Genomic DNA, 25,773 nt, shown 5'->3' with positions numbered 1-25,773 from the left:
TATACTTTTTTATTCATTTTATTAAAAGAATACGCTTCTTTTTTTAATAAAAAAGCATTTTTTTTCTAGTTGTGGTTGTTAGATTTTGAATTTATTACCAATAAAGAGATTCACAAGTGGGGCAGAAACTGCATTAGAGAGTTATGTTTGAGATCACTTGTCGATAAAAAGTTTTTTCACTCGCAAGTTATACCATGTGAAAAGTTTGAAAATTTGGATGAAAAGGATAAAAAAGTATTTTCATACTGCTTAAAAAATATTCATGGACTAGAGTATTATCCGTCTTTCAAGTATACTGGTGAAATTATATTTTGCTGCTCCGTAGTGGATTACTTAAAGACTATATTTTCAAAATTCGAATATAATGTCGTATTTTATAAAGGTGGAAACATGGAAAAAGATGTGTTGTCTACAATAAATGATCAAAAAATAGCTACATTTGATTTAAACAAATTATTGTTTCCCAAATTGTGTAAATTGCCTTGCTATTTTAACTTTGAAAGTTTGTGTTTAGAACATTATCAACATAACTATACGAAAAAACATACCCACGAACATTGTCCTAAATCTGAAACATTTATGTTTGCGCACTATTTAGAAGATTTTGCAAACGGATTTATAGAAAATACCGACGTGCAAGATTATACAGTATTAAATGTTGAAGAATACTCGAGTTTTATTAAATTTATAAAAGACAATATCAAATGTGTTTATATATTAAAAAAAGAGACTTGTGAATGCTTTGACAATATATTTCGTATTAATAAACTTGTATATCAACTTTTTGATATGGAAAAAAAAAAATAAAAAAATTGTCTTGTTTATAATCCATCTTCCGCAGTCACATAATATTTGGTGTAATGATCTTTTTTAACAATACTTTTTAACAATACTATTTTGTCGTTTTCATAATTATAAACATCGTCCTCTTTTCTGTATAAAATCTTTGAAATGTTAAAATTTCTTTTAAAGAAAAAAAACCATTGAGCTGTGGGAAACATTTCTATTAAACTTTTTTCGTGAAAATTGCAACGTTCAAAGGCTTTGTAAATGTACACTTTATCTCCTTCTTGATGTACTTTTTTTTGTATAAAATATTCATAAATAGGAACTGGTGTGTATAGGGTGTAATAGCCATTATGAAAAACTTTTTCGTCAAACGAAAAGCAAGGCGGTTGGTCCATGCAAGCTGGATAAACGTAATTTAATAGTTTACAATTTTTCTTCAAGTTATCATACTCCCATTTGTTAGATAGATAAGGAAACAAAAAATAATACTTTAAAGTCAGTTTAAGTTTGCTTTTCCATGAAGTGCATTTTTTTTCCATGTTTTTTGATTTGAAGTAAAGTTTATATACTTTAACAAAGTCTTCTAGTTGTTTTTTTAATTCTTCGTGTTGTTTTTCTACTGTTGTTTTGGTTACATTTAAAAAATCATCGTTTATCATGCGACATACTTCTAGCATGCTCGTTCTCCACGATGGTGATTGTTCTGCAAAATTCATATAACGACGTGAAGGTTTTTCAAATAAATGAAGCTTATTTTCATAGTCTTTAGCTATAAAGATATAATACAAATCCATGTATTTTTTTTTCTTCCAAGTTCAATTCCAAGTTAAAATTTTTTAAATACGTAAAGATAATGTCTTGCCATTCTTCATACGTGTTATTTAAATGGTGAAATTCAAACAACATAGGATGTAATTCATTATCTGGAAAAAAAAGTTGAACAGCTTTGATGAGACTTTCGTCGAGTTGTTTGCTAGTCATTTTCTCTTTCAAAAATGAACTAGCATTTATTTTTTTCACCCTTTATATAGGAAATAGAGATCAGAAAAAAACAAGTTTTTTTAATATTAAAACAGGTTTTTTAATTCAAAAATTACAAAAATTTTCTTAAAATTTACAAAAAAAAAATTATTCTTCGTCTTCTTCTGGTACTTCTGGTACTTCTGGTTCGACTTTAGTTTTTTTTGTTTCGATTTCAGCAAGCTCGACACAAGCTCTCTTCAAATTTTGATTCAAATTTCGAGAAACACCATTTTTAATTAACGAATTGTGAAAAGACGGTTCTATAGCCATCAGTCTTGCGTATTCTGTAGCATGAATTTCGTCTTCTTCTTTTGCTAATCGTATATCAAAATTGTTAAACTCAATGGTTTTTATTATGCGAGTTTTAGGGTAAGCCACTGTCATATAGGCTTTGTTTTGAGCTTCTTGCATACTCACCATTAAAGTTTGCAATACTTTTTTGGTCATTTTGTTATGATTAAATATAAAAACCACATTATTAGTTACTTCGCCTTTGGGCAATTTAAATGTGTTGTCGTCTTTTGTTAATTTTAGCTCTGATCTAAACAAATAATTTGTTTTGTTGATATCACACATTTCTCTATATCTCCATGGTAATAAGATTTCACAGCCCTCATTTTTTGGTTTGTAAATCAATTCTTTTTTGTAATAATTAAATTGTGCCAACGATTTGAGAGGGACAGTAGAATATTGTTTATCTTTCACATTTTTTTCTTCTTTAAATTCAATTAACCACAAAGTAGCAGCTGCTAAATCTGCAAATTTAACATAGGTGTTATCGTTGCAGTAAACAATTTCAAACTCTGCCATTTTTTTGTTGTTCGTTGTGTTGTGAATGAACTTTTAAATGAAAATGAACTCTTTTTATACTGTTTGAGTTGAAAAGAGAGATTAAAAAAAAACAAGTACTAAACAAGTTTTTAAAAAAAATGTTAATTCTTAATCAAGAGTCTAAAGTTCAATGTGGTGTGATGTACTTTAAACTTTGTACTATATACTTTTAATTCTGTTTTAATGATAGAGATAATGTTGTTATGACTACTATTTTATATAAAAAGAGTGAAAAAAAACTTGTTCAAATCATCTTCTTGACAAGACAGCGAGATAGATAAAATGGAAAAGGAAGAAAATAAAGAGTTAAAATCACTCGAAATTACAGATATTCATGAATGGTCTTTTTATGAAATAAAAGAGCGCTTGTTTTGATCTGAGAAGCTTAAAGGATGTTATACTTCAAGCACATCAGCGTATTTTAGTAAGTACTGGAGTGTATATCAATAAAATGGATTCAAATTTAGCAGGACAGGTATATTCAAAATCAGGTATAGCTTACAAATATGGTGTGGTAGTGTTGAATGCTCCAGGAATAATAGACGCCGTTTATAAAGAGGAAATTAAAGTCTTATTGATGAATCATTCTGAAGAAAATTATGTGATTAAACGTGGAGATGCTATTGCTCAAATAGGATTTGTAAAAACGTTTAAAGCTGACAAAAATGTAATAGAATTTGATGGTTGTTGTTGTCGTGGAGTAAAAATGACAATGATTAAAGCATTAGAACGAAAGGGTGGTTTTGGTTCCACTGGAAAATAATTTTTTTGTAAAATATTTTTTGTTATATTTTGTAAATTTTTTTTATTTTTTTAAGATTAGTAAAAATTATGGCTTCATTTATTTTTACCGACAATCCGAATTTTTTATTCAATGGATTATGTGTTGACAAAATAAAAAATTTAGATTTTCGACTATCCATGTTGGAAGAGATGCATCATAATAATGGTCATGGCAGCAAAATATGGATTTTTGAAAATTTTAAAGAGCAGTTAAAAGATGAAAGCAAGGCTTAATATAGTGTTCCTTTTTATTATAAAAATTATCAATTTTTAATGAAATTGACTACCCATACGAAATGCGATAAACATGAAGAAGAAGAAATTGGTTTATATATAATGATGCGATCTACACCTTATGATGTAGTATTAAAATGGCCTTTTATCAATCGTATTATTACTTTTAAAATATGTGGTCCACATGGTAAACAAATAAAAAAAAAGTTTTTCTACTGAAAATAATGTGTCTTTTCAACGTCCAGTTAAAGATCAAGAAAATGTTGGATATGGATATTGTAATTTTATAAAAACAGCAGACATTAACGATTATTTAATTGAAAATAATTTGTATATCAAATGTAAATTAAGTAATTTTTTAAATGTTTTTTGTAAATTATTTTTAGAAAAACTAAGAAAAAAATGGATTGGCCTACAATCTTTGCTTGGGATACTATTTTACAACATGATGAAGAACAATATGGACGTTTATCAAACATAATGGGTTTTGTTGGCAACCGTCATATGGATTCATTTACTCATGTAATGAAAGATATTAATGATATGAAAAGTTCTTTCATGCAATCAATTCAAGTCATGTCTTTAAATAAACTAGATTGCTATTTGGATATTTTTTCTGAAACTAAACTTGATTGTGGTGATGGAGAAAAATTACTTATGGAAAATATAGAAGATATTGTGATTGAGGGTATGAACGAAATGGAAAAGAATAGTTGTATTTATAATTATATATCGAGTTTAAAAACTATTGCAGGAATTTTTTCAGAATTGTTAACTTTTAGTTATAAATATATTGAATGTAATCACGATTTACAATATCATTTTAAACATTTATCTGTATAATTTTTTTATATTTTTAGATAACTAATTAAAAAATGAGAGAAGATAAAGAATACGTTCTTTGGAGCGCTGGGTATGACATTGAAAAATTAGATTCTGAACAACATACTCGTTTAGAAATCATATCAGCGTTTGTAGGAAACTGTCAAGCTATTTTATTTAGTGATGCACTTGATAATATGATTGGAATGAAAATGAAATTTTATCGAACATTTGGAATTAATCACCAAACTATTTCATCAAATTTATATTTGATTGTTTTTGAAAGTATTTATCAACAATGTCAATTTGTAAAAAACATGTTATCATCAATTGTTATAATAGATGAGGATTATAGTGTAGAAAGTTATTTAACAAATGTAAAATTTATTGAAAACACTTTTTCAGAATTAATAACTTTTATTAATAATCATATTGAATGTAATCAAAATTTGGTATATCAATTTAATCATTTAACTGTATAATTTTTTTTAGATTAACTAATAAGAAAAACATGGATAATGAAAAATGGTCTGATGATCGCATCGAATGGATTACCAAATATTACAAACTACATCATTCTGAACATAAATTGTGGAAGTTTTTGGAAGAATTATCACCTGTTTTTTACTTTCATTTTGTTATCGTTAAAGAATTTTTAACCAATGATGATCATCAAAATGGAATAGTGGGGGAACTTGAAAAAATAACAGAAATTATAAATAAAAATAACGAGCAAATCAAAAAATATCTCAATATACGTCATTTTTTAATAGAGTTGGTCAATTTCATGATTGTCATTTGCAATGCTGCAATTGAAGAATTGCAATTTATTGTAACAAAAGAAAAGGAAGAATTTGCAAGAAGAGATGAAGCCATGTTTTCTTATATGAAATTAAACGTGGACATGAAAAATTTTCATTATATTTCAAAGCATAAAGAAAGATTAATGTTAAAAAAATCAATTAGAAATTATTTTATGATTACTCTTGTAAATATTTTTATCGAGTAATCTATTTTTTTTTAAATTTTTTTTGTACTTTAAAAACTTTGTATTTTTTTAAGGAAACTAATAAAAAGTATGGATTTCTTTCGAGATTATAAATGTGGAAAATATATCTCTCATAAATACAGAAAGTTGGATAAACTTAATGCAGATATTGCTGTTGAATATAAAATAGTAAAATGTTTTGTTAAATATGGTGAAAACTTTAAAGATGTTGTTAAAAATTTTCACGACAACATTTTAAATGAAGCAGTAGATGAATTGAACAAATTAATACGAAAAGATGCTGAAAAAGATGGTTTTATAAACAGATTAAGAACTTTGCAACTGTATATGCAAGCCATGTACAAATTATTTACGACAAATCAAAAAAATATTGAATGGCTTAAAACAGAAGTACAAGAAGATAAAGAAAAACAAAAAGAAAGAGATGTGGCTATGTTTGAGTATATTGAAAAAAATGTCCCCGAATTTCGCAAAGACATAATGGTATTCAATTATTTTTTATTGTATTTTTTTAGATTAATTATTTTTTGTAATTATTTTTTTGTAGTTTTTTAGGTTACATAATAAAAAATGTCAAATTTTAAATTTCATGTTGAACATCTCATCACTCAACTTTTATTATCAACAGCTGTTATTCATGATCAAACTCAAACGATAAGGAGGTTATTGGATCAAACAGAATCTTGTTCAAAAGAAACTTGTACTGGCTTTAGTCCTTGTGATTCTTGCAAAACAATATATGATTTTGTGAAACATTATATTCGTGAAGAAAATATTAAAAAAACTGTGCTTGAAATGTTTAAAAATTATACTTTATTATAAATCTTTTGTATTTATTTTTTGTAATAATATTTTTTGTAATTTTTAGGTTACATAATAAAAAAATGGTTGTGGTTTGTGAATTTGAAATTGTTAAAAATAAAGATGGAAGCTTTGATCTTATTGAAGATATTGATCCTGACAACAACGTTTTTCGTTACAGCCATGTTCTTCCCGATTTTACAAGAGTCACTTATTTGAATGCTAAAGATTTTTTTAAGAATGAAAGTGGTTGTTTGGAAGATTGTTTGGAAGATTATCATCTTAAAGAATTGTTTCAAGAAGAAATGACTCAAGAAGAATTTGACAAATTTGTAAAACAAGTGCAACAAATCAAACCTGAAAAACTACGAGTTGATAAATATTCAGAAAAAGAAACTTTTAAAAGAGTAAAAGAAGTTTTTGAAGCATTTTTATTTTTAGATTGGCGCATGAGTGAAGAAGCTTCTGAAATGTGTGAAAAAGTAGCTAAAAAAATAGGGGTTACCAAAACAATACTCTTATTTGTTTGTAAAAAACCTGATTATGTTTATGAAGCTCTATGTAAAATAGCTTAATATGAATGTATATCTAATTGTGTATTTTGTAATTTAAATGCTTGTTACATTTATGCTGAAATAAGAAAAATTTTTGCTTTATATTGAGTTTTATTAAAATTTCGTATACATTTTTTTTGTATTGAATTTTGTTTAAACTTTACATTTTTTGTATTTTGTTTAAATTTTGTATACATTTTTTTGTATTTTTTTTTAGATTACCTAATTTAAAAAAATGGAAAATAATATAATGTTGGCTTCGAAAAAATTAGGTTTGGCTGAAGTATTCTTGAAAAAGAGATTTTCATATTATGAAGACTTGAAAAAGAATTTTTCATATTACGAAGATGGAATTAACTATTTGGCTTCGTGTCCTTGCGAACCGAATGATATGTGTACAAAATGTCGAGAGATCAGATCGGAAATTTTATGTTCAGAAACAAAATATAAAGATTCTTTATATTGTTTTTTTTAAACTTTGTATACATTTTTTTGTATTTTTTTTTAGATTACATAATAAAAAAAATGGAAATTATTATAAACTCTTCGAAAAAATTGGAATTAACAGAAGTATTGAAGAAAAGAATAAATTATTTAGCTTTCTGTCCTTGCGATACGAACGATTTGTGTGTAAAATGTAAAAAATTGAGAATGGAAATTTTATGTACAGAAAAGATTGACTACCAAAGAATATATAAACATTTTTTATATATGATTGAATAATTTTATTTTTTATATTGAATTTTTTTTAAATTTTTTATATTGTATTTATTGTATTTTTCTAAGGCATTTTTTTTCAAATAATAATAAATGGCCAAAATTTTGAAAAAAATGTATTGTAATTTTTTATATTTTTTTTTAGATTACATAATAAAAAAAAATGGAACGAGATGATATTATATTGAAAGCTTCAAAAAAAATGGATTTAACTAAAGAACAACGCTTGGAAATTTATGAAAAACAAAAAAAAAGCATTAAATTTTTGGCTGAATGTCAATGTGATGAATACAACAAATCATTTCTTTGTTTGTGTTGTAGTTCTTGTGTGGATACAGTTTCAAAAAAAATCAATTTATCTAAAGAACAACTCTTGGAAGTTTATAGAAATCAAAAAAAAAAGGATTAAATTTTTGGCCGAATGTCAATGTGGAGAATACGATCCTGTGTACGATTATCGTTTTCTTTGTTTGTGTTGTACTTATTGTGAGGATACAGTAAAAGAATTTTACACTATGATAGTAAAAGCTTCTAATAAACTTGGTTTATCGACGGATTTATTAAACAAAACTTTTTATATTCATAGATACGAAATACGTGATGTAGCTAAATGTAATTGTGATTTTGAACAAATGTGTCATGATTGTGATTATAAAAAATTTTTGGTTTATCGATGGATTTGTTAAATTAACTATTTTTATAAATTCTTTATTTTTTACTTTATTTCTTTTAGATTACATAATAAAAAATGGAACTAACAGAAAATGAATTGGATTTTTTGATGGAAAAAATATACCAATTTAATCAAGCTTACCCAGCTACTTTGGAAGATATTCGAATGCATGCGATTACTTCAAAACAAATTTTATGTAATCATTGTAAATGGCATGATTTGAATTACAAGTGGAATGAATTTTTCAATGAAGAAATGAAAAGAATACCTCATATATTGATTTTGATGGTCTTTCAATATATTAAAATACAGTATCATGTTTATTCGAATTTAAATTTTGAATATTTTTATAATTTTTTTAAATTAAAATGTAAAGAAGATGTATTAAATCATGTAAAAGAAAAATGTGTAGAAATTGAAAATTGTAAACATTATTTAAATGATTGTGAAGAGTGTGATGATTATAGATATTCTGATGGGGAAAGTTGTTCATTTATATATTGTGAAAAATGTTTTGATTCTGTATATTGATTTTTTTTTTTTTTAGATGAATAAATTAAGAGAAAAACATAATAAAAAAATGTTGGAGTTGTTAATTAAACAAAACCTATTGCCTGCAAACGAAATGATACTTGCGAATATTTTGATAGATGAACCAAATGATTTATATTGTAAAGTGGAAAGACTTGTCGATCAGAACATTATATATATGATGTCTTTTATAAAATATGCTGTTATATATTTATATTCAACATAAAAAATTTTTTTTTTTTTTAGATGAATAATATTAATAAAAATACGAACAAATTTAAATGTTAAACTGATTTTGTTATTCTTTTTTATCAAATATACTTATATGTATTTTTTTCAGTAAATAAAAAAAAAATATTTTTTTTTCAGCAAATAATAAAAAAATGTTATCTTTACAACAACAAAAAGCACTTCAATGGCTTGATGAAGGAAAGAATTTTTTTATTACTGGTGGCGCTGGATGTGGAAAAAGTTATATTGTCAACCAAATTGCTCAAAGTGAACAAATTTATAAAACAATACATATTACTGCGAGTACAGGAAAAGCAGCTTATTTAATCAATGGTGTCACACAACTTGCTTTTGCTGGTATAGAAACCGGTGTTAAAAGTGTTGATTATTATAAACGTCATATGCATCCAGACATTAAAAAAACGTGGTTGGAAACTGATGTTTTAATTATTGATGAAATTTCAATGATTAACGCTTCAACATTTGATTTATTACATTCAATAGCTTGTGAAATTAGACAATGTTACGATGAATTATTTGGTGGTGTACAAGTGATTGCTTGTGGTGATTTTTTTCAGTTGCCACCTGTTACAGGGCAATTTGTTTTTAAATCACAAATATGGCAACACTACATGACAGAAGTGTTGGTTTTAACTCAATGCTTTAGACAAAAAGACGATGAACAATTTTTTGGAGCTTTAAATGAAATACGTTTTGGTCAAGTTTCAGACAAAACTATTGATTATTTTATGACACGTTGTTTTGAAAAAGATGAAAATTTAAACTCTAAATATACAAGATTATTTTTTAGAAACATCGAAGTGGATGTTTATAACAATCAAAAAATGGAGACTATCAAACAAGAAGGGTATTGGTTTTATGCTAAAGATGTTATTAAAAATCGAAATATTCCATGCACGTTTCAAATTCCAGCGGCTGTTTATCTTAAAATAGGTGCTATTGTTATGCTTGTAAGAAATATTAATGTGGAATGTAAATAGTAATGTTTTTTTTTTAGATTCCTCAAAAATGAAATTTGAATATCAAACTGAGGAAACTCGTTTTAGTAATAACAGTATATACACTGAACATTTTTTTTACATTAAAGATGATTATAAAGATGAAGATATTGTAGAAGAATCACAACTTTATTCTGAAACTCAAAGTCCTGATGAAATTGTTCATCATGTTGAGCAAAAAACAATGGAAGGATTTGAAACACAAATGAAAAACAGTATTCTTTTTGGTGACTTGTTTCAAAATTTCTTATTGGGTTATAATATTGTTACTTTGTATTGCAAGTCTATTGAAAATGGTTATTGTAAAATAATGAAACGTTGTTACAATTCACCTGTTTATTTTATTAAACCTTTAGAAGGACCAACAAATTTACGTTTTATTCAAGATGCCAATGTGCGAGCTGTTTTTAATGTTTTAGAAAATGATAGCGGATGGAAGATAATACGAATATGTAATATTAAAATTAAAACTTTATCCAATTTAACAGAAAGATCCATGCTGAAATTACGAGATTTTGAATTGTCTGGTTTTAAAAGAAAAATGCTCATGACAGATGAACAAATTGAAAAAAAGAAAAAACACAACAAAACCTACTATGAAAAAAACAAAAAAATATTAAATCAACGAAGGAAAAGCAATCGAAAGAAATGCAAAAAAACATATTACGAAAAAAATCAACAAAAGAGGAAAGAAATAGACGAATGGTTTGGTGAATGGTATAGACCTCATTCTTTAACACAATGGGAAAAATCACTAAAAAGTTTATCTTATACTATTCTGTCTTATCAACAAAAAAAGAAAATGTTTTTAGATTATAGTATTTTGTTTGAACCAGGATTATGTTTTTATTCTGCTTTTCTCGTCTCTTTATTGATTCGTCAATGGAATGTGAGCACCATTAAAGAATGGAATATAAAAGTGTTGGAAAAAAACACTACTGATTTATATTCTGAAGAAAATATTTTACAACTTCTTTTTGAAGATCAAGAAGAGCATAATATTTTAGCGTGGAAAGACGTTTTACAACAATTAAAAGAAAAATCTAAAAATATGTCATTTCAAACTTTGATTGATTTGTGTCATTGTTTTGCTTATGAAAATACTTTTGATCGTATTAATATTAAAATTTTTGCCGTTAACAAAAAAAACACCAAAATTCGATTGTTGCATTCTAAATTAAAATCACAATATAAAAGTTTTCTTGCAGAATTATTAAAAGTAGTTTACGAAAGCGCAAACATTACCAAAGACGAACGAGATTCTCAAAGAGTATTTATTAACGATGAAGAAAGAAATAAAGCCAATCAACGGAAGAAAGCAATCAACACGATAAAAATTTGTATTTTTCAAAAAAACAATTCTTTTCACGCTATAAGCATGTTGAATGAAAAATTTTCTACAAAGTATTTTTGTTCTAACAACTCACGCGTTTTGTTTCAATGTTCAGATTGTGGACGAAAATTTACTACAGAGAAACACAAATGCGAAGGTTATTATAAACCGGACAAATTTACATACGGCGATTGCATTACTCACTATCGACCACAAAATTCGTTCATGTGTACAAGTAGAAACTTGTTTCCTTTTTTAATGATGTTTGATTGTGAAACGAGTATTACAAAGTCTGAAGAAAATGCTACTTCCAAAGTCAAACCTTTATCTGAGTTGAATTATTATTGTCATTCCATTGTGATTCAATGCATTCATGAAAAATTAGCATAAGAATGTTTTGGTTTGGATGAACAAGGTCAAGTCATTACTCAATGGATTTTTTATTATGAAAATACGGTTGAAAGTTTAGAAAGAAATCCCTTAACCTGTCTACCAGACTATTTTCAACCAGGAGTTTCTTTACTTCACAAGACACACAGACGTATCTTGTGGGAAAAGCTAAATTGTGAAAATAATGAAAAATTAAAAATGGAATTGAGAGTTTACGATATAATTGCTTTAGCAGATACTTTAGTTCGATTTACTTATGAAATATGTTTACCGCGTTTTGAAAATTTAAATATATCAAGTGAAGAAAGAGATTTAATATGGCAAGAAGAAAATCCTTTATGTTCTATTTGTAGAACTCCCGTAGATAAAATACGTCAATCTGATGTTTATAAAAATAAATTTTTTCACATGACTCCTCAAGAAAATGAAAGATTAAATCATAATGAATTTCGCATTTATAACGACAAACGAATTCAAGTTGTGAACATGGTGTTTCAAAGAGTAGGACGTTTAGAATTGTTCATGTTACCTTGTCACGTTAAAAAGTATTTAATCAACAACGATGCTGAAAAAATAAAACAAGATTTATTTCGAGTCTCCACTTTGTATTACATTTGTTGTAGATGGTGGGAAAAATTTCAATACCTACCTGCCACTAACGGTTTATTGAGTGATTATGTGAGAATCACCACTGGTGAACTTGTAGATTATATGAAACAATTGTCTTTGCTTATCATGACCGAACACCAATTTGAAAACTATTTTAATCAAGAAGATATAGAGTTGTTAGAAGATCCCTACTTTTTAATCAAAATCTTTCGTAAATGTATTAACGAAAGTGGTGATCAATATACAGATAACCTTCATTTTTTGTTTCTAATGAGAAAATTTAAGCAACCCGTCTAGGAATTATGGTATCACACCATGTTGGTTGCTTTTAATAATCAATTTGAAACAAAATTTAGTTTATCTGATTTTATTCAAAATGAAAAAAATCGAGAAAAAGTTTTAAATAAATGCAATTTTTTTCTTAACGCTTTTGAAGATTATCTTGTTATTGATCACGATCATTTTTCAGGACAAGTGTATGGATTAGCTCACGATTATTGCAACAAAAATTTAGGTAGATATAGTCTGCATTTGTCTTGTCTTATTTTTGCTCACAATGCTTCTTTTGATAATCGCATTATGATTGTTGAAGGTTTAAAAAAAATGTTGGATATTCCGTTATACGGTCATTTGGCAGAATCTGAAACTACACCTTTTTACGCTTTTATAAAATATAGCAACATGGAAGATGTTTTTGTTATATCTAAAAATGTGAGCAAAGTCAATATTATCTGCATCGGTAAACATATTAAAATTGTAGATAGTTTGAAAATTTTAAACTGTTCTTTAGAACAAGCCAGTAGTATGTTGTCACGAAAAGCTCAAAATCAAATTGTCAACACCATGTTGCATTATTTACGACCTTTTCATCCCGAAGTAAATGATTTAACCGACAATCCAGAGTTTAAAAACTGTTTTATTAAAAAAACATTATTTCCTTACTCGCAAATAACAGACGAACTCTTAAACATTGAATATAAAACATTTCCACCTATTGAATTATTTGCTCAAAACGATTTAATGAAGTCTAAAAACTTACAAGAAGAAATTAAAAAATTGAAAGAAGCTTATGAAGGTGTTCAAAAATTATGGAACTTTTTAAATTTAAAAACTTTAAAATCCTTATTGCATATCTATACTGTGCTTGATACGGTCGTATTAGGTTCTGTTATGATTGACTTTGACGAAAGAACATTTGAATTTAAAAAATTTCATACTCTTAATCATGTTAGCATTTTTGGTTATACAAGCAAACTAAATTCTGCAATCAGTTTAATTCCTATTCAATTTCCTCCAACCAACAAACATCAAAAAATGATTGAACAGAGTATTCGAGGTGGCATGTCAACCAACGGTACACGAAAATACTCCATTGATACAGATTACTTTGAACCTAAAATAAAAGAACTCAAATTAAACAGTTTATTAAGAGGTCGTTTAATTTTTATGGACGAAAATGGACAATACGGAGGAGCTCAATTAAAACCTTTACCTTTTCACATGAAATATTCTTTTGATTTGGAATGTACCACTTTAGACGATGTGATTCAAAAATATCATCGCGTTAATTTAAACGGTTTCTCAACTAGTGCTTTAGTGCATTGTCAAATTACTATGAAACCAGAGTATCAAGATCAAGTAGGAGGTTTTTCACCCATGGTAGAAAAAGAAATTATATCCTTTCAAGATTATTCTCCCACTGAAATTGTATCCAAACGTTATCTCAAAAACAATGGAACCTACGGTATAGAAAAAGACAAAACTATTAAATTGGTCATGAAATTAAGTTCGCATGAAACTTGTGAATTTTTAGACACTTTAATATGGTTGACTACGTGCTGTGGATGTGTTGTTGAAAAAATTTACAAAGTGCTTCCTCTATGGCGTTATCCTTTAGCTCAAAAATTGGTAAAAAGAAATATGGAAAAAAGAAAAGAAGCTACTAAAAAGGGTGACAAGGTAGTGGATGCTTCTTGCAAATTGCAAATTAACGGTCATTACGGAACCTTGAGTCAACAAATTGCACAAAAACTAAATACTACTTTTATTAACCACGAAGAAAAAGCATTTCAAAATAGTATTGAAAATTTTCAAAACATTCGTCGTGTTTTAATTCAAGAAGGTCAAACAGATGAAAATATTAAAATGTTATTCCCTTTTCATTTTTAAAATTTATTATATAACGGATCCCTATTTATTGGTGTTGAACCTGAAAGATATAAATTGGACGTTTTTGAAAAAAAAGTATGTTTAGATGAATACGAGACGAACGATTTTAGTTATAATGATCATTTTAAAGAAACATTGTTTGGTTTGATGACTGATGTTAAAACTAAAAGTATTTTATTTCACGATCAAGACAATTATCATGAAATGAAAGACGCCTTTGAACTTTTAAAATCAAAAGATCATAAAAATGCTCTCATTTTAACAACCTCTGAAAAATGCAAACTCGTTAACACCTCTTTACGTATTGTAGCTTCACAAATTTTATCTTATGCCAAACTCAACGTAGGACGTTTTAGTTGGGAATTGGGACAAGTATTAAGAAATCATGGAGCTGAAAAACATTTGGTAGTAACAGATACTGATTCTGGTTGTTTTTTCATTACGCAAAAGAAACTCAAAATGCTTTCTACAACGTTTCGCGAAAAGGTAGAAGAATGGATTTATTTTTCAAACTTTGGCAATCGTTGGATGGATTATTCCAATTATAAAATGACTCATCCTTTTTATTCCACTCTATACGCCAAAGAAACGGATCATTTTCAAAACGAAATACCTCCTCCCTATTACATTGCTCAAGCTTTTGCTATGGGACCTAAATGTTATAGTGTTCACAGCGTCAACGCAGATGAAGAAAAAGAAAATTATTACAAAAATAGAGCTAAAGGAGTACCCAATTATAAACTCTTATTTTCAAATTATGTTAACGGCTTTGATACCTTTGCTGCAAAAAGATTGTGTAGACCTCTTCCTTTTCCAGTGGTAAAAGAAAATCAACCTATCGAACAAAATAGAATGAGTGTCAATTACAAACAAGTTAAAATAAAAACGCACACTATTGATTTTTTAAAAAGATTTACACAAAAAAATTATGTTTTTGATGACGGAGTCATGACTGAAATTCGAGATCATTATCTTATGGAACCGATACGAGAAGCCAATTTAAAAGTTTTACCTGATATGGAAAAATTTTGTAGCGATGAACACATTCAAAATTTACTTCAAATTGAAAAAAATATTATAAAAGAATCAGAGCGTTATCATACAATGGCGATGTTTAATCGAAAAGTTTTGATACCTTTATTATACGATATGAAAAAGAATATAAATTTGTAAAATTTTTTTTGTAAATAAAAAAAATGGAGTTTTGTTTTTTTGATCAAAAATTAACAACCCTACAACTCGAAAACAAGTTGAAGAAGTTGGATTTATAAATTTTTATTTAGTAGAAAATACAGAAAACGAAGTTCAATATTATCACGACAAAAAAGGATTTTTTACTTCTCGTTTAATTCTAATCACTCTAAACGGACGCGAGTTAATCCCTGAAGCATTTTTAAGTTGTTGTACAGAATGTTTACTTGAATATTTGAGTTTTGTATGTCATTTAGGCTGTTATGAAGAAGATTGTGAGCATTGTGAAGATTTTAATAGAATACATAATTGTCTTGTCTTTTAGAGAAAAAAAAACGAATCATAACTTAATAGAGGACACTATATTACTAACAGAATTAGCAAGACGGTTGGCGATCAATTGGAAACCTTGTGGAAGATATTTAAAACCCCGAGAAACCCCGAACCCTAACCCTGACCCTAACCCTAACCCTGACCTATTATAATATAAATATCGATGAAAAAAGTTTTCAAATGTTAAAAATATGGAATCGTAACGGGACAAAAGAACAATTACTTTACGTATTGGATAATATACCAAGAATGGACATTAAAAAAATTATTTTAAATTTTTTTTTGTAAAAAAAAAGATATAAATTAAAAAAATTGTTTTTTTTTAATGATATAAAAAATGGAAGAAAAAGAAGAAAAACCTCTTGAACAAAAACTCGAAACTGTAGAACAACCTGCAGAGATACCGTTAGAAAAAAAAGATGGTAGATCTATAACCGAAATATTAAACGAAAAAGGTTTTCATGATTTTTATTTAAAAGGAACATCAAAAGAAACTGAACTCAAAGACGAAGAAACCCATTCACAAGTTAAATTTAATATTTTTAAACCTACTCAAGATGTATATCCTGAAAATACAATTATTACAGGACCTACAAACAGCGGAAAATCGACTATGGCTAGAGATTTATTACATTGTGGAAAATTTCCTGATGCCGAAATGTTATTTGTGATACAAATGAGAGAACCAAGCGAATGTCAACACAAAACATGGAAAAATATTATCGAATCTTCTAAAAATAATTTAGAAGCGTATCATATTATAACAGTTACCAGTCCAGAAAATTTAGATTCAGTAATACAGAGAGGCATTGGTTTTTCCAAAGATAAATACGGTATTCAAAATAGTGATCACCGTTTATTAAAAACAATACTTTTATTCGATGATATTAGCGCTTTTTGTTTAAAGAGTCAACAATACACGAGCGCGTGTTCTAGCGGATCTCATCACGGAGTAGGTACTATTACCATTTTTCATTCCGTACCTTCTAAAGCTAGTCAATGTTGGAACAATTTAGTGTCTCATTACAAATGTATCATTTCTTTTGATAACAACAGCGAAATTGAAAAAATATTTAAAAACGATTTTCCTTCAACCGGCAAAATGCATCATCACGTTATAAGCGATTTGTTAAATAAAGAAACTTCTAATCAGCACGGACATTTAGCTTTAATTAAAAGAAACTCTTCTGTTGCACGCTTAAGAACTCAGATTACGAGTAAAGAACAAAAAGTATTTATTCCAGTAGACGCTCAAGGTAAATTGGACTTTGATTATAAAGACATGAGCGTGAACAAAAAAATTGTTACTTTTCAAACCTTTCCCTACGTAAAAGCGCCTAATCTAAAAAATCATTATTATCTCAAATCGCATCACAACAACTATAATCAAGAGAAGGAGAATAAACCCGGCGAAGAAGATAAAATCTATATAAATAAGGAAAAAGAAAATCCAATAAAAAAAAGAAAACGGAGTGAAAGCGAAAGAGCAACACAGCTACTCGAAGAAATTAAAAGACAAAAACGTTATGGATTGTGCGAATCTTCAGACGAATCTTCAGACGGCGGACCCAGTTCTGATTCTACATGATTGGGAAAGCGAAGAATTTTTACGAATTTTACAAAACGATTTCGAATTATGCAATCCTTCCAACAAAGCGAGTAAACGTCAAGCCATGAGACAAAAGTTGGCTGTTCGAGGACAAATTTTTATTCCCAAAATGAATAGAAGAAAAGACATTGACGAAAACGAAATTAAAATATGGATGAAAGAAATTTTAACGCGTTTTAATGCTGTAAAAATGTTAAAATGTGAACTTTTATCGGATCACGAACGTCAACAAATAAAAAACGCTTTTCAAGAATACGTTTGTATAGAAATTAAACTTTTTGTCAAAGAATATTTGTATCCGTATCCAAAATTTAACGAAAACGGAAAAGTCATCATGAAAAAAGAAAAAATGAAAGATAAAAATCAAGCTATATCAGACTTTGTTTATCACAATTACGACGTTTTAAAAGAATATTTCAACTCTACTCGTTTTAAACTTTATCACGAAATTATAAATTATTACGCTAATAAATTAATCTCATTCGACACTATACAACCTACAAAAACTGTAATCGATTTATTAAGACAACAGTTTGACGTTGATTATTGTCAAAAAGAATTGTATTTTCAAAATAATTTGTATTTTTATGAAACATGAATAGATATAGACCTTATCACGAGTCTCCTTTATTAACTTTACGTAAGGTGTTAGCCAAAAATGCCTACAACATGGATGTTTTTAACAAAAAATTATTACAAATCGACGAACAAGAAAACGAACAAGGTAACCTAGAATCTGGAAAAACAAACACATCGAATGTGTCTGACATTATTCAAAGATATGATTTACCTTCTTCTCTCAATTATGCTGATCCCATCAATCTCGAAAATCAAATTGCTGGTGAAGTAAGCTTTCAACAAAATTTAAATGCTTTGTTACCTCTAGACACTATGCTCGATAGTGATATAGCTACAAGTTTAATCAGCGAACAAGAAAAATGGAAAACTTATCTCAACGTAGGAGGAGATGCTTACGCTTTTAAATCCATTTTAAATCTAAATAAACAAAGCGAATTCAATGATCAAATTGATCAAAGAAACATTAGCGAATCTTTAAGAATAATGAGAAATTTAAAAAGATTTCCTATTGAAGACAACTCTCTTACTACTACACCACCCACCTCTATTCAATCTACATTAAACACTTTACCGCATTCTACTACTTTAAACACTATTCCATCGGCTAATAAAAAAATTTACACTTTGACACCTCTTAATAAATTTTTAATTTTTCACGAAACAGCCAATGCGAGTGAAATTCTAGAACAGCTTTATCGAAACGAATCTGTAAAAAAAATTCCCAACTTACCTAAACATCTGGTGGACATGTGTAAAAATCAAGTCAATTATCGATTTGGATCACATCAAATTTCTTTACGCGTTTACAAACCAAGAAACGAAAAAGCCACTCTAATCAACTTAAAAATTTATATTTTATACCTAGCCAACGTCGTAGATGTAGAAGAATCTATAGCTAGTATTATTAACAATGTGAGCAACTTTGCCTTTGAAAAAATAAACGATCCAAAACAATATTCCTATTATGCTAACGAATTTTTAACTTTACTCACTTCTTCTCATTCTGTAACAAACATGAGAATAGTAGCCGATTATTACCAAATAAGACAACTCACTTTTGCCAAATTATGGAGTTTTATTAAAAAATACAACATACCCTTCCGAAACGAAACTAAATTAACCTCCGAAGGTGTATATGCTAGTGCTCTAGCTCGAGATCCTTACACTGTTATGACTTCTAGTTTTATAGAAAGCGAATCTCTCAGCGATAAAAGTTTTGGTGGAAATAGAGCTTTTGAAATATTAACACAAACAAAAGACATTATTCAACAAAGATGTATACAATATGGCGAAATGTTTCGAGGTGATAAATTTGAAATATTGAGAGAATACATTCAAGTCAACAGTTATTTACTGCCTAATAAAGATATTTTTGTTCAAATGATAAACAACTATAACGAAAACGCATTAGCCAGCAGACCCATCGGAGAAACGATGCTCTATTTAACGTTCAAAACTTTTTTCAACACTGTACCTTCTTTACCTTTTAGAGATGTAACAGATGCAGCCCTATTAAAAGAAGAACTACAACAAACTTGTGCTAAAGGAGGTATGTTGGGATTATTGCAACATATTAAATCCAATTCAAATCAATTTTACAGTACAGAAAATACAATCAAAAAAAAAGTTTGCTCGAAATGTTAATGATAATGGGTGCAATGTATAATTCTCAACTTGGTCGTTTAAATTCGCTTTTAATATCTTATAAAAAATGTTTTGAAATGGATTCTAATAATATTAAAAATTTTGCCAACGCTTTAAAACTACTTACCCATTTTAAAAAAAGAAATTTATTCACTTATCCTTTAACAAGGTCTTCCATATTAGAAATTCCTACACCCAAAAAAGAACCACGAACACGAGCATCCGATCCTTATTTAGGTCCGATAGAAACTAAAAAAGAAGAAGAACCTGTTGAAACAACTGCATCTACTGAACCTGAAACTGCTCCCACATTATTAGGAGCTACTGCTTTACCTGAAACAACTGAAACTGAACCATCAGCTGCTACTGCTAGTACTGAAACTCCAATGTTAAATAGAAGTGGTCGTTTAGGATTAAGAACAAAAAAACCATCTACTAGATCGTCATCTACAAATATAGAAGAAAGAAAAAGAAAAGCTCCGATAACAAAATACTCCGACTTTTAAAAAGAAAAAAGGACAATGTGTTGAGAGATGCTATTGACAACCTTGTAGAAGATCAACTGACTAAATTATCGAGTCGTTTGTTTGCTTTGACAGACGTACCCAAAATTAAAAAAGTTTTGTTGCAATTGGACACTTTAAAAAAAAATCCAACCGATTTGAAATTTTATGATCAACTCAAAGCGCTTTTAGAAAATTCCATATATGCCAAATGGAAAGGTCTCATCACCGCTTGGTCACACGTTACTTTGCTTTTTAAAAAAACAACAGATGTCAACGTTAAAAAACAAGCACCTCGGAAACCTTATGTTTACGAAACACATCAATATTCGTACGATAGACCTCGACAATATTTTCAAGCTGATTTGGCCGACATGAACAGTTTTAATTTAAATTTTGCTCCTCATCGACCCGAATTTTGTTTAGTTGTGGTTGATGGAGTATCTAAAAAAGTGTATTTGAGAGTCACTAGTAAAAAAACAGCCGACAAAGTGCTGAGCAGTTTTAAACATATTTTTGAAGACATTAAAAGAGACGATAAAACTTTTATCTACTTGCAAACGGATCAAGGTGGAGAATTTTTTAACAACAAAATGGAAGAATGGTGTTATGAACAAAACATTGTTCATTTTAGTTCAAAAAATTATGGAAAAGCTTACTTGGCCGAATCAACCATAGGACGTTTAAAACAACTTTATCAAAAGTTAAGAAAACAAGGCGAACTTCAAAAAAAGAATTGGAGTTTTTATATCGAGGACATGGAACAAAAACTCAACGAAAAAGAACGAGTCACAAGTGGAATCGCTCCTGATGAATTGGATGCTGACGACGCCAAAGGTAAAGCTCTTCGTTTAGTCGATCAATACCGAGACGGCAAAAGACGAGGACATCATTTTTCTTCCAACATGTTACATCGAGTAGAAAAAGAATACAAAAACGAAAAATTAAAAATATACAAACCTCTCTCCGTTGGAACCGAATGTTATTTGAAAAAGTATAAAATACATCCCAAAGACACTTTTAGCAAATCGACTACTCGCGATCAACCCTATTGGGACACTACCAAAAAAGTAATTATTATCAAAGTCTCTAAGCGCTCTAACCCTTCAGTAGAAGGTTATTTACCCGTTTATATTTATAAAGTGGGAATAGTAGGCGATTTAAATACGACTTTTAAAGTAAAACGAGAAGATTTGTTACCTATTAACGAAGAAGACAAAGACATTTATTATAAAAACTTTAACGAATATGTTACCACTTTTTTAAAACCTTTGAAGAAAAGAGTGCAAGAAAAAAAGAAAACAAGAAAAAATGAACAATTTAACGTTTGACGATGTTTTAGATGTAAATAAATATGATTGTAGCACGTATCATTTTAGCGAAATTAAAAATAAAATTGAAGCTAGCGTGCATTATAATGTCTTGAACGATTTTAGTTTACCCTTGTCTCCTAACGATATTGACAAACCCACATTTAAAAATAACACCATTTTACATTTAGCCAGTATGGACGTACCTACCAATTTAACTCGAGTAGATGAAAACCTATCCTTCTTAGAAAACAATTACGGATTAAGAATGGAATCCAAACCAGCTATAAAAAAAATGTTTTCAGATATTCAAAGCGATATGATTAGCAATCCTACAAGACACATAAAATATTTTTATCTTGTTACTAAGTATGTTGTCTTGTACACCAATCATATACCCTTACCAGGTGACACGTTTCCTTGTTATGACATATTAGATATGGAAAACATGAACGCCGATCATTTGAGTTATATGTGGACCTTTAATGCGTCAGGTGGAGGTAAACTCTTTGGCGTTATGTCACCCACCGCCTATCAAGATGATTTTTTTGTTAGAAACTTGGAACTTTATAATTCTAAATTAGATAGAGTTTTATATTTTTCAGACTTTTTTTCAAGTTATTATAACAAAGATGGTAAAATTTCATCAACAAAATATTTTAATCCAAAATATTTATTTGATCCTTCGACTGAGCTTCGATACAAAACGGCTGTAATCGATTTACCCATGATAAAGTTTAGTTTAGATAGCAACAACAATGTTCAACAAAATTTATTTAACGTTAATACATCCCCATTTAGTAATAGAATCAATTATAATTTATTATGGTATTATAAAAAAAGAAACGAATACGCAAAAAATCCTTCTTTTCTGCAACCTATTCGATCTACCTTAAGCGTGATCTCGCCTTTACAAGAAAGGGGTTTATCTTATTTCGGTTTTTTTTCAAATAGAACAAGTGATAGTGTGTACGTTCTAGAAGATTTTACAAAATTATTACAATTTGATTATATTACTACTAATTCTCTATACGACAACATATTCAATTTATTATTAAATGCTCACACTAGTAAAAATTATTTAATTTATGCAAAACATCCGCTTTTAACCGCCGCACAAATAGCAGCTATTTCACCCGAAAGACAAACTATTCTAAACGGTATAGAAGAAACCTTTGTTCGACCTTTTATTCATATTATGCTCTCACCCAATTATAAAAATCCGGCTTTAACTGGAACAAATTTAACCTCCGACAATAATATTCTTAGTGTTGATCTAGATGTGTATGTTAATAACTTTTTACCTATTGCAGAAAGTACAAAATCAAAAATGAAACACATTGTACCGTGGCAAATTGCTTTCTTTTTATTAAAAATAATAACCAACACCAACACAATACCCTTTGAAGGCAACCTATATAACGTAGAAACTAATCTTAACGATTTCAACACACCTTATAATGTCAACCTTCGTATTCAATCTTTATGGAAAATTTGGAACGATTATGACGACACTAAAAACCCACTTTATCCTGGAGTTTATACCAATGAAAAAATAGTACTACCACAATTTGTAGATATTATCAAAGCTGCTTTTACAACTGCTTTTCCAACTGGATTTGGTACAAAACTTATCTATGTTACAGCAGCTGATTTAGGCGTAGAACCTACAGAATTATTAACAAGTTTTTATCAAATTTATTTTCCTCTCACATCCAAAAGAAAATATTATCGTTATACTTTAAAAAATATACCGTTAGCTTCTTTACCCTTACCTTTTTTTAACGTAGATCAAGTCATATGGCCTGAAAGAGAATTAAAAATGATGGATGTTTTTACCGAAAGTTTAAACATTACAAACAATTTACTCAATCTCAATTTAAATAACTTGACTTTTGACGATCATACTTATGCAGGGTCCGATTTTAACATGTTTAGTAAATATCTGACAAATAAAGCAAAGGGTGTGCCTTCATTCATTCCTATTCCTATAGACGGAACTTCAAATTATTATACTTTTTTTTCTTTACCATCCTTCCAAAGAAAATTATTATCACCCATTAAATTGAGCATACTACTTATGAAAAGTAACGCCTATTTTAAAATGAAAAGTAACTCCTATTCAGATTATGATACCAGTTACACATGGAATAATGTTCCTATTGGTACTCCCGAAATGAAAGGTACTCCCTTTCAAGTATTACCTTCAAACTTACCTAATGACATTTATAAAATATGGACATCCGATAGCTCTTTAATCGCTAAATATAGCGCAGAAACTTTTATTGAAGTTTTAATATATTGCGAACAAAGCAAACCTATTTTTTCAAATACCATCAAAGTACCTCTTGTCACAACAAGTGCTTTAGAAAGAGCTACCACACCGAGTCATAAAACATGGTTAAATAGTGTCAAAGCTATATTACAAGGAAATAATCTAACAGAATTGGTATTTTATTGCACTTCTCTTAATGGTCAATTCATTTATCAAAAAAAGAGCGATGGTACGATTATACAAACTTGGACAGACAGTTTACCTTTAATAAATATCATTTTAAAAATGTATCAACCTGTTGGAAACAATCCTATACCTTATACTTTACTTTTACAAAGAGATCAATACAGTTTAACTCAACAAATCAATCCCTTTGTTATGCAAGTGGATCAAAATATGACCAACGCCATGTCGCTAGATTTTAAAATTCAAAAAAAAAGACTCGCTTTCTTAAGATGTGCTCTAGTTCAAATTAGTAATTTTAATAACACTGTTTCCAACTTTCCTTCAACTACGGACGCTTACATTTTTATCAAATGCGATCAAGCTGTAAATTGTGGAATGTATATGAACAAAATTTATGTTCCCGGTATTGTTGCTTTTTTCAATTTATTAGACTACACCAATTCTACTCAAGTCACCACCAATATTGATTTTACAAAAAATCGTAATCCTTCTATTCAAGGACAATTATCCACCTTTGATATCAACGATGTAGACGATTGGAAACAAACAAGATGGTCATTTCTCAATTCAAATTCTGAACCGCTTACCTTTAATAATCTTAGTTCTACTGTTTTTTTTAATCCTACTTTAAAGATTCGAAAGGTTCCGTTTTACAATTAACTAGTTTGATTAGTATAAAATAATGTCTTTTATTTTTTATTATGATTAAGAAAATATAAAAAGAAAAAAAAAGTTGTTATTTTTTTTCTCTCACCTATTTTACAAAAAAAATGAGTCTCTTTTGTGCCAAAGGAAGATATCATAAAAATTTAGTCAATTTAGAAGAAAAAATAATGCAAGAATCAAAAGTAAATCCTAAAGAACAATTCAGTCAAATTAAAAATCACATGCAACAATTACAAAATCAACTGACTCAATATTCGACTAAATCTGAATTGCAAAACATGAAATCCGAATTGGATGAAATTAAAAAAATCAAAAATAAAAAAGAAGAAATACCAGAAGAAAAACGTCCCAAGAATAGGAGAAAAAAGTAACAAATCAAATCCAAACTTAAAAAACGCTTGTTTTTTAAGTTTGTTGAAAAAAAACCTAAAAGCAAATCTAGTCCTTTACACATTTGTTCGCAATGCTTTCAAGAAGTCAATGCCGTTGACAAAATAAACGGTTCGTTAGCTAAATATATGAGAGAGGGTGACGGCAACCGTTATACACCCAATACAAACGGTCATGTTACTATTGAAGATGTTTTGGCACAAGCAGATCACGAAAATCGTTTATTACAAGAAGCAACAAGTGGTAATATTAGCGCTGAATATAAAGCGATATTAAATGAAAAATATTCTGGTTTTCAAACAGCTCAAGCTCAAGATGAAGTCATTGCTGTTAATAATCAAAAATTTTCGTACGATCTTACTTCTGACATGGCTAATTTAATTTCTTTTACCACTATACTTAACGAATGGACATATCTACCAGATTATTATATAGATTTTGATTTATTTCTTTATAAAAATGTGAACACGCAAACAAGATTTACACCTGTAACAGACGATGAGTTAGCAAAAAAAGTATGTCTTTGCAACAACTTTATTCAAGCCTTATTTAAATGTTTCAAATTTTAT

At 28.4% G+C, this 25,773-nt stretch overlaps 2 protein-coding genes across 2 annotated transcripts; both read left to right on the top strand.

The window, feature by feature from the left end:
• Positions 1-3,094: 3,094 nt before the first annotated feature.
• On the top strand, positions 3,095-3,406 carry LOC136073974 (deoxyuridine 5'-triphosphate nucleotidohydrolase-like). Its single transcript, XM_065786271.1, has one exon. It carries the CDS (start codon positions 3,095-3,097, stop codon positions 3,404-3,406), a length of 312 nt encoding a protein of 103 aa, XP_065642343.1.
• A 5,744-nt stretch (positions 3,407-9,150) lies between these two features.
• Positions 9,151-9,999, top strand: LOC136073973 (ATP-dependent DNA helicase PIF1-like). The gene has a single exon (XM_065786270.1). It carries the CDS (start codon positions 9,151-9,153, stop codon positions 9,997-9,999), a length of 849 nt encoding a protein of 282 aa, XP_065642342.1.
• The last annotated feature ends 15,774 nt before the right edge of the window (positions 10,000-25,773 follow it).

This window comes from Hydra vulgaris, chromosome 01, assembly GCF_038396675.1.
Source record: "Hydra vulgaris chromosome 01, alternate assembly HydraT2T_AEP".
In the NCBI taxonomy this organism is placed as follows: Eukaryota; Metazoa; Cnidaria; class Hydrozoa; order Anthoathecata; family Hydridae; genus Hydra; species Hydra vulgaris.
Note: the sequence above shows the minus strand (reverse complement) of the source record. Positions and strands in the feature narration are given on the sequence as shown.